General features: G+C 40.4%; 1 protein-coding gene across 3 annotated transcripts; it reads right to left on the reverse strand.

The window, feature by feature from the left end:
- Window positions 1-237: 237 nt before the first annotated feature.
- On the reverse strand, window positions 238-9,682 carry MAIP1 (matrix AAA peptidase interacting protein 1). 3 transcript variants are annotated; one of them, XR_004382973.1, is made up of 5 exons: window positions 9,163-9,682; window positions 4,347-4,418; window positions 3,804-3,930; window positions 2,367-2,520; window positions 238-684 (listed from the first exon to the last, which is right to left on the reverse strand). XR_004382973.1 is itself a non-coding variant. In XM_032860138.1 (5 exons), the coding sequence occupies exons 1-5, from the start codon at window positions 9,601-9,603 to the stop codon at window positions 606-608; spliced, it is 867 nt and encodes a 288-aa protein (XP_032716029.1). In that variant the 5' UTR covers window positions 9,604-9,667; the 3' UTR covers window positions 238-605. The 3 variants fall into 3 exon arrangements, 1 of the variants encoding a protein (XP_032716029.1); XR_004382972.1 differs by lacking the exon at window positions 2,367-2,520 and adding an exon at window positions 2,558-2,659 and having other exon boundaries at window positions 9,163-9,680; XM_032860138.1 differs by lacking the exon at window positions 2,367-2,520 and adding an exon at window positions 2,558-2,705 and having other exon boundaries at window positions 9,163-9,667.
- Between the last annotated feature and the right edge of the window lie 93 nt (window positions 9,683-9,775).

Raw genomic sequence — 9,775 nt, forward strand, 5'->3', positions numbered from 1 at the left:
CAAACTTCTAGGAATCAAAATACAAGTATGTTAAAGGACTTGATATTATCCCATAGGTGACTAAGGCACTATTATTATTTTTTTTCTTTTGGTGCTATAGTAAGCTTCAAGTTCACTGATCTTTTTGGTTCTGCTGTGACCAATCTGGTACAATTCCATCCAGTCCTTCTCATCTAGCTAGTGACCAGAAGTAATCAAATAGCAGCAATGATTTTTAAAAATAAATCTTAGACGTACTTGAACTACTGGTTTAAATGTATTAATGACAAATATTTAAGGACTATTTATTTAGAAATGTGTAGTTTTTTCAATACTTTCTTTATGCCTACAAAATTAGTTTGTGTACAAGTAACATTAGAAATGACGTGGAATATGACACCAACAATGGGTTGTTGGACATTTTTTACTTTGATCTCTTTCATAGAACGTGGCATCTGTGGAAAATGCTCTATTGTATCCTGCCAACATACTACAAGAAATATTTCAAAATAATACAAAAGTGAGCCACAGTCTTGACTAAGTGAAGATCAACTCATCCAAAATTTCTTTCCTTAATTTTTCATAGTAATTGCCAGAAGTCCAATAAGCTGGTTTTCGAAGAAAGATCATTCTAGTAACTTTGAGTGTTCAATCCGTGCAATGGTCCAGTCAGGCTTTACTCCTTGTGTAAACTCCCTCTGAAATCTAGGGCAAAAAATTACAAATAATATGAATCTTAACATTAGTCCAAATATTTCTTGGGTAACTATATAATTTGCAAGTGTACATTAGAGACAGTTTTTAGCAACAGCTAATGGTTAATCATAAATAAACATCAAAACAAAACAAGTTTAATTTACCAATTCAATCACAAAAATATCCTCACAAAATTATAATATTCTCCACTAAAATGAGTTTTTTCTTTTTTTTTTTTTTTGAGGTAGGCTCCACACCCAGTATGGAGCCCAGTATAGGGTTTGAACTCACGACTCTGAGATCAAGAACTGAGCTGAGATCAAGAATCGACCACAATTGACTGAGCCACCCAGGTGCCCCTAAAATGAGTATCTTAATCAACTAATAGTCCAAGAACTGCCAACCTTAGGAAAAGGATGTAGTTATCCTTATATAATTATTATTATATAGTAATAATAATAATAATTATTATTATTATTCTGCCATTAAATAATAGCTATCACAAATGTCTAATATGAAGAAAAATAAATTGGGCCATCGTAATGGAAAGGGTACTTTAGTGGAATTTGGTTTATATACATTAGATCAGTCCTGGAAATAAGAGTGTTTATGAACTGTCTGTTCATAAATTTGATTTATTTATAAATTTGATTTTCTAAGGAAAATCAAAAGAAGCAGAGGTATTGGTTATATCGTTCTTTAATTATATATGATGTCTTTAAAAGGAAGATGATTCGGATTTTGTATAGTAACAAATAAAACAAAATTCAAAAAAAAAAAAAAAGAAAAAAGAAAAAAAGCAGTCCTTTCAAGAAAAGTGAAAAAGTATGGCTACCTTTTACCTTAGTGAAACAGAATATATTTTCTTTCTTAGGTCATTTTCGGGATTTGTTATTTTAAATCAAGTTTACACAGTTTTGGCAACATAACAGTACCTTCTTTTAAATGAATATTAAATTATGTCTCCATTGACTTGCTTGACCTGGTTCACTGTTCCAAATTTTATTAGCACAAAAATACATGATAGTGTCTCTTAAATAAGTTGCTAACCTACTAAACAGTACCTCTTTATACATAGGAACACTTCAATTTTATACGTGAACCCCTACCAGAGTACCTGGTAAACAGGAAATGATTAATAAATGTCTAGAGAGTAGATGGTCCATGTGCCAACTGTGGCGGATTGTATTTTCCAAGGATGGTTATAACCATATGCCCCATCACACATGTTCTTCTGCAATGTGACCCTGCTTTGCCCCATAAAGAGGTGGAGTCTCTCCTGCCCTTTCAACTGTGCGGGTCCTAGGACTGCTTTGACAAGCAGACTAAGGTGAAAATGTTCCCATCCTGGGCACAGTCCTTTACCTGGTGTAGCCAATGACCACATAAAACATGTGAATAGCCTGAGATCGCCTCAAACCCAAGCCACGAAGAGAGGCCTTGGAGAATGAGATGTTATGTGGAAAAGTCAAGGAGCACCAAGGGAATCCGCGTGAGTGACAAAGCCACAATGGAAATGAATCCTCCAGCCCCCGCCACAAAGAAAACCCCAGAGCTGAGCCTTCCCAAAACTCCTGAGCAGTAAAACAGCAGACAAAAATACAGCTGCTTGACGTGACTGAGTTTGGGAGTGGTTTATAACACAGCAATAGAAAGCTTCAACACCCTTTAATTAAATTCAGCAATATTACCTCTTTCTAACTTCTCAACACTTCTGTTTCATGTCCAGTATGTCTTTATGACTTTCTCTCTTCTTAAATAACTTGTCAAATGTCAATCCTTTTCTTCCTAAAGCTCCCTTTAGCTTTCATACCTTCATACTTCCTTCATACTACCTTCCATTTTCTAGAGAAAGGAAACAATGAAATGAGATTAGACTTACTCATAGCTTGCGCTAAGAAGCTGTTTAGTTTCCACGTTCTGATCCCCCAACTTAACCTGGAACACACTGGCTCCACTTAAAGTTTCACTGGGGATGTTGGCACTGGTTAGATACCAAAAGCACATCAGGATGTTAACAAACTTCCTTCCTTAGAGAAAAAACACACACATACACACATACAAATACAAATCACAAAAATCTATCATCCATATATCCAAAATGAAATAGAAGTTGGCAATAGCTACACAGTTGTTACAGATCATATTTCATACCTAGTCTAGTTTAGTACGATACTAACATCGGTGACTTTCTATTTTTAAAACATTCTCTTAACGTTGATGACATATTTGCCGCCTTCTCTGCATCTCAGAAATAACAGTTAGGATTTCTTGAGCATGTACTATGTACCCTAATTCACTTTACTATGTGCCTAATGATTACAACAATGTAGTATGTTAAAATCAGGTTGTGACCATGATGCTGAGATGCAATTTGAAATATTAGGGGAGAAGAAAATATTTATCACTAAACATATCTATAGAAATGTTTTAAGTTAACATGTGTATGAAAAATGTTTAACCATTAAAGGGTCCTATATCAGAACTGCATTGCAAAGTATGTAAGCAAAAGCTAGATTTCCTGTGTGCCTGGCACATAATACATTTGCCAATATTTTAGAAGAAATAAATGAAGTCAATACATTTTTTAGGAATGCTATAGGGAAAATGTATGCATTGGCCAAGGAGAAGAACGAAATAACTACTAAAGTTCCTTTTAACCTTTTCATTGTCTCCAAACAAATCCAATGTGGGAGTTCCACAGCCAGTCTTACTTTCAAAAAAGTCATTAACTAATATTATCTACTTTTTCTTTTATTCCTTCTATTTCACATATATTTAACATATATTTAAAAGGTAATGCTGAATTGTTTCCTTCAAGTTAGGAAATCTGAAACCCCAAGTATTTTCTCTTTGAGACATGATAGCAGCCTTAAACAATTTTCATCAACTTAGGTGATGATACCGTCTCTCGTGAATGAATAGTAGTAGAGGAAGGTCCTAGATAGAAGGGCTTAAGTTATTACCATATCTTAACTCTCCCAGAGTTAGGTCTTGAAAGAATTAATGTATTATTTTTCCTGAAGTCTGCTTGAACCAACAAAATCCCCACTATTTCATGATTACCCACTAGATTAGCTTACCTGGGCCATTATTTATCATTTAAACTGACTACGCTCTAGCATTACCTTTCTCGTCATAGTAAATGGAGATGTCTCCTGTTGATGTGTATACAATTTCATCTATGTCAGCAGCAAGGGCATTTTTATGGTTGTCAGGTAGTGAAGTGACCTTCTCCTTCAATACATGGAGCACCTAAGTATGGAAAAAACAAATCATAGTTCACCCGCTGAATCTTCAAAAGCCTTTCAAAAAGCAGATGAGTTCCTTACGGAATGAATTTTTCTATGCCTATTTTTAAATGTACTACCATATTTACTCATATTCAAAAGCAAGGCTGAAAGGCATCAAACTGTTTAATAGGTAATTCCTAACAGCACATTCAGTATAAAGACAACTGAAAAACATCACATTTACCTACTTATTCCTTAAGTAGCAAATCTTTCTATGCGTTTATATGACCCAAAGTACCCAAAAGTAAAGATACAGGGACTCTACTTCGGCTAATGGCACACATACTACTTTTAAGCATAAATAAAGGTAACATGTATTATTCTATTGCAGGAGAATAATACATTTATTTTTAAAGGAAAATTAAAAGTATACTTCACCTCTTTGGCCACAAGTTCTTCCAACAGATCAAATTTACACTGTGACAGTAACTTGGACACATGAGCAAAAGCCTTAAAAAAAGAAAAAGTGGGGAGAGGTTGATAATCGTTATTTCAAAACACCGTGTAAAATACCATACAATGTACAATGCTCATACATAAATAGCTTAGTATCATAAAGACTGTTTTATGATAAAGGTGATAAACAATGTCCAATCTGATATCATTGTCAGGCATGAGTCCTTCAAAGTTGGTTGGCTTTTCTCTTCTCATATGACCTTCCCACATATACAGTAATGAGCTCACTGCCAATTACGTCTCCACTCTCAGGACCAGGGGAAAGACAGTGTGTGTGTACACATTAGCTCTCAACACAAATCCTCCTATAGCTTTCCTTTTACAATAATAACGAAGTAATCACTGTTATTACTGTAATGACTATTATGTGACACCCTCCCCCCCCTTAACCATGAACACAAAGAATTTGAGAAACAGGGCAATCTAGATTGTACTGGGAGTCTGGAGATTTGGGTTGCAATCTGACCCTCGTTAAGATTGGTAAGGCAGGGCGCCTGGGTGGCTCAGTGGGTTAAGCCTCTGCTTTTGGCTCAGGTCATGATCTGAGTCCTGGGATCGAGGCCCAACTAGGGCTCTCTGCTCGGCGGGGAGCCTGCTTCCCCCTCTCTCTCTGCCTGCCTCTCGGCCTAGTTGTGACCTCTCTATGTCAACTAAATAAATAAAATCTTCAAAAAAAAAAAAAAAAAGATTGGTAAGGCAGGTCTGGGAAAGTGGGAGAAAAGATAACGAACGAGTTTACAGTCTAAGTGGATGCCAACTTTGAAGTATGAGATGCCACTGTAAAGTAGGGGGGAACCAACCGCATTCCTCCATATTCTCAGCAGTGAGACTGAAACGGTTATAAGACTCCACCTGTCTTCAAGGAGCTTTCAGGTTGCTTGAGAAGGGAGGCAAGTAAACTGACAAGTTCAAGAACTGTGACAGGAGCAGGAACAGGATGACCTGAGCAGAAAAGCCACTTAAGCCAATCTGGGAGGACCAGGGCCTCTGAAAGGAAGAGCATCCCAGATGAGATCTGAAGAACTAGCAGGACAAGCAGGTGTTTGGGATGGGATGTTACCAGATTAACAGTTTTCCCCCAAACTCATACGCAGCAGTCCTAACTCCCATCTCAGAAGGGGACTATATTTGGAGAGAGGGTCTTTAAAAAGGTGATTAAGATGAGGGTGGGCCTTAATCCAACCTGACTTTATAAGAAGAAATTCTGACACCCACACAGGGGGGGAAAAAAAAAAAAACACATGAGGGCACAGAAGACAGTCATTTGCAAGGCAGGCAGAGGCCTCAGAAGAAACCAAACCTGCCAATACCTGGGTCTTGGACTTCTATCCTCCAAAACGGTGAGAAAACAAAGTTCTGTGGTTTAAGTAAGCCAGACTGTGGTATTTTGTTATACCAGCCCTGGCAAACTGGCCAATGAGAGAGTTGAATTTTGAGAAAATGCATATATCCGAACAGATTCAAGGACCCCTTGCAAACATTTTAGGGGCCCTGAGGGTTCAGAGACACTATACATATATTAATAAGCCTTCATGTGAGGAAGATGGTGGTATTTAGGTAAGAAGAAACGAAGACCACAGTGATCATAGGGAAACCCAACCATTATATTTTCGTTTGTGGCCAACGTGTGATATTTGTGGGGCCAAAGATCCCACCTGAGCAAATTATCTGATAATAATGAACCATTAGGAGGCTGCCCTGACAAGGCTTTGATAATACAGGATTGTCTAACCCCAAGAGGCTTCTAGGAAATAGCCCTCTAAAACATGCAAGCACCATACAGGAAAACAAACACTGTATGATTAATGTGGTTTGATGTCAGTAACAGGGAAGAAGATCATATGCACACATCAGTAGTGTTATATTGTGACAGAAGAAAATATAAGTTTGTTCTTTGTTCTGATTTCTGGCACAGAGCTCCTAAAACAAGCCCCTTTCAACCCTAGCTGAGTTTAGGCTAATGAGGTGACTGCTGTCACGGAAGCTCCACACCCTTCCCACATCCCTCACCCTATACATCTCTTCTATTTGGCTGTTCCTGAATTGTATCCTTCTGAAAAAACTGGAAATACCAAGTAAGGCACACTGGCCAGTCAAATGGAGCCCTGACTTGTGATTAGCGTCTGAAATGGAGGCAGTCATCTGGGACTGAGCCCTAACCTGTGGGCATTAATTCCAGGGAGTTAGCGTCAAAACTGCTGTAGAATGCCCTGATGAGGCAGGCCTTGATGACACAGGAGTGTCTAACCTAGAGAGTCTTCTAGGAAATAGCCCTCTTTTTTCATAGAAAAGGCTAAAAACTTACAAACAAAATATATAAGAAAACATACAGTATATGACTAACGTGGTTTATTGGCAGTAATAGGAAAGATATCATGTTATGTGTACATTTTTTTTTAAGATTTTATTTATTTGACAGACAGAGATCACAAGTAAGCAGAGAGGCAGGCAGAGAGAGAAAGGAGGAAGCAGGCTCCCTGCTGAGCAGAGCACCCGAGGTGGGGCTCTATCCCAGGACCCTGGGATCGTGATCTGAGCCAAAGGCAGAGGCTTTGACCCACTGAGCCACCCAGGCGCCCCCTGTTATGTGTACATATTAATGAAAAGCAGGGTCTATGGCACTAATAAAGCTTAGCATTGGACCACCTATTCCCTTGGCTCATGTAATGAATCAAAACTTGACTAGATTGTACTTAACCATCTCAATTTCTAGTGACTCAAGGACCAAGACTGCTTGTAGACTGGGTCACAGCACAGGGCTCACAATGCATCCTTGAGCCACTGTTTTGTCATTGGCAAAGGAGAGTTAGACTAGAATCATGAACCTTAAGATGCCTTTTTGTTTTCATGTCTCTGATTAAAAAAAAAAAAACCTGAATGAAAATGATCTAATGATCACTTGATATTCATAACCCAAGATAAGATTTTATTGCTGGGAAGTTAGCTTAAGGAGAAAGGGCAAGTGGAGCCCATGAGAGGAGATGAACTAGCTAATGTTTTTGCACCAGATTATTCCCAAGCCCTAGAATTATGTATGTATGTATGTAACCCATGTAAAAAAAAAAAAAAGATACAGTTGCACTAAGAGATCTAGGAGGGAGAAGGTTTTTTTTGCCATGTCCTTTTAAATCTTAGGTGTTGAAGAACTAATTTGCTTGATATAAAAGGAATGTTAAGTAACCAGTGGTTTAAGGGAATTGATTTGCCATGGATGACCCAATATTGCTTTTGAAAATAACAGTGGTTGAATGCACAAAAACGGACTTAGATGAGGCAAAAATTGTTTACAGACTGGCTGATTAGGGGGTGGAGATACTTCATAGCAAGGAGGAGGGCTAAAATAGCTAACAGGGGAAACAGGATGAGAGAGTGGCTAAAAAGTGTTCCAAGCATCCTCCCCAGAGTCTGGGGAGAGGATTTCATTCCTTACTGGTATCAATGAGCTGGTACAGTTATACAATGTTATGAGGCAGACAAACTCACATATCATCAGTGAGCACTGCAGAGGAGAGTAAAATCATGCCACTTGACCTCTGCATGAACAAAAGATTCTGAGAACTGATATGAGCAGAGGTTTACCTCTTAAAATGCTTAAGTCAAGCTTGGCGTTTGCTTTTTAATTTTTTTATAAACACATAAAGCAGTCAAGAGTTGACTCAGGGAAGCAGGAACCAGGAGTTAATATCGACACGGATTATATAAAGTTGGAAATGATTTATGATTGATGGGTCACACAAATAAGTATAAATGGCTGTAGTTTACAGAAATAATCTGAAATAAATTAGGAACAAATGTATCGGTATTGCGAAATGATCCCACTAATAGCGTAAGTGTAAGGTATATGGCAGTACGAACTGGCAAACAAACCATGACTTCTATTTATCACCTGTTCTGAAACGCTTGGGAATGACAAACCCTCAAAGGGATTCAAAAGAAATGTAGAGATGCACTTTCATCCTAGAAAAATGCATGTGCACGCAAAATCCATGAACAATCGTAGGGCCCAAAGTGACCACTGTGTGACAAGGGTCAGACAGGGTATTACCAGTCACTCGGAAAGAAACAGGACAAGACAGGGCTTAAACTTCTCGGTGCGCAGGGCGCTGTGCGCTTATCAGCGACCAGGTTGTCTCAGCCAATTCTTGGAAAAGGTAAAACTGCTTCGCTCTAGATTATTCTTTAAAGAGGATGATAGGGAGGGTTGCAGGGTAGGGAGAGGGGCAAGGAAGCTCCACCAAACAGCTAGCCGGAAGTTTCGTTTTTCTACCAAAATTACATTATTGCACTAGGAAAATACTATCTGGTTTACTCTTCGAAACAATCTTATCTACTCATTCATTCACTCAATAATTTGTGTAGTGTCTACTGTGTGCCAGGCACTGTCTTCATTCTGCAGAAAATCACATTCAGAAAACACAAAGCCATGAAGCTTTAAAGTGGCAGAAAATGGGCTTTGAGTCGAATCCATTTCTATCGGATTCAAAACCTGCAGAGCGGAAAAAGAAACTGGGGGACTTGAGCCTGGTGTCTCCTCCGAACCCCTCCCCGTCGGCGACCATGCAAACAGGCTGAAGCTTAATTCAAGTCCAGAAGCAGCCAGGGGGCTCGGTGCCTGGGTCACTACCCACGTGGGATGACCCGGGACCCAGGGGGTAAAACTCTTCGCTCAAGACTTCCTGCGTGGTAACAGCCGAATGCCTGAGAGGCTAACGGGTCAACCCCAAGTCAAGAAACAAACCTGCTTCGCTCCCTCAGAGAATTCTGCGATGCTGAACTCTTGGTCGAAATAGGCCCAGATTAGGAAGGCGTAAATTCGAGTCCGAACCCAGTTGATGGGGTTGGAGAAGCCCAGAATGATCATCTTGGTTTTCTGGCGCGGCTGGGGCTGCTCCTCCGCACTGTAGCGGCGCCGAGGGTAGGCAGGGAAGACGGAGAGGGCGGCAGGGGGTCCCGGAGGGCTGAGCAGGGGCCGCGGAGGGCCGCGAGCTAGCAGCGCCGAGGCCCAAGTGACGCGAGGAAGTGGGGCCGCTCCGGAGCCGAGGCGGCGGCGGCAGAAGCAGCAGAGTCCAGCCAACCGCGGCCCCACCTCGGCTACACCGGGAGTCAGGGGTCGAGCGGCCCCGCCGGGCAGAGGCGGAGAGAGCAGAAAGCGGGGCAAAAGACGCACGGCCAGCGCCATTTTTATGACTTTTCACCCCCGTCCCCGTCTGTGCTGTGTCGAATTAAAGCCGGCGGGAAACCAGCAGCGCAGCATCCGGGGAGAGAGACTGGTGAGTAAAGTTGCCCTGCTGCTGCCACCTCTGGTGAGTCGGCCCCATTCCGCCCCCCAGCACGCCGCTCACGTAAAGGCC

This window comes from Lontra canadensis, unplaced genomic scaffold (genome assembly GCF_010015895.1).
Source record: "Lontra canadensis isolate GAN:19392208 unplaced genomic scaffold, GSC_riverotter_1.0 scaffold18, whole genome shotgun sequence".
In the NCBI taxonomy this organism is placed as follows: Eukaryota; Metazoa; Chordata; class Mammalia; order Carnivora; family Mustelidae; genus Lontra; species Lontra canadensis.

Bases quoted from the DNA above. Each gene is read 5' to 3' on its own strand.
- MAIP1 (XM_032860138.1), bottom strand. From the start codon at position 9,603: ATGGCGCTGGCCGTGCGTCTTTTGCCCCGCTTTCTGCTCTCTCCGCCT. The intron at 4,419-9,162 runs GTTTGTTTCTTG...TCTTTTTTTAAG, and splicing joins TCTCTGAGGGAGCGAAGCAG to GCTTTTGCTCATGTGTCCAA. The intron at 2,706-3,803 runs GTAATGCTAGAG...TTTTTCTCTAAG, and splicing joins CATTTACTATGACGAGAAAG to GAAGGAAGTTTGTTAACATC.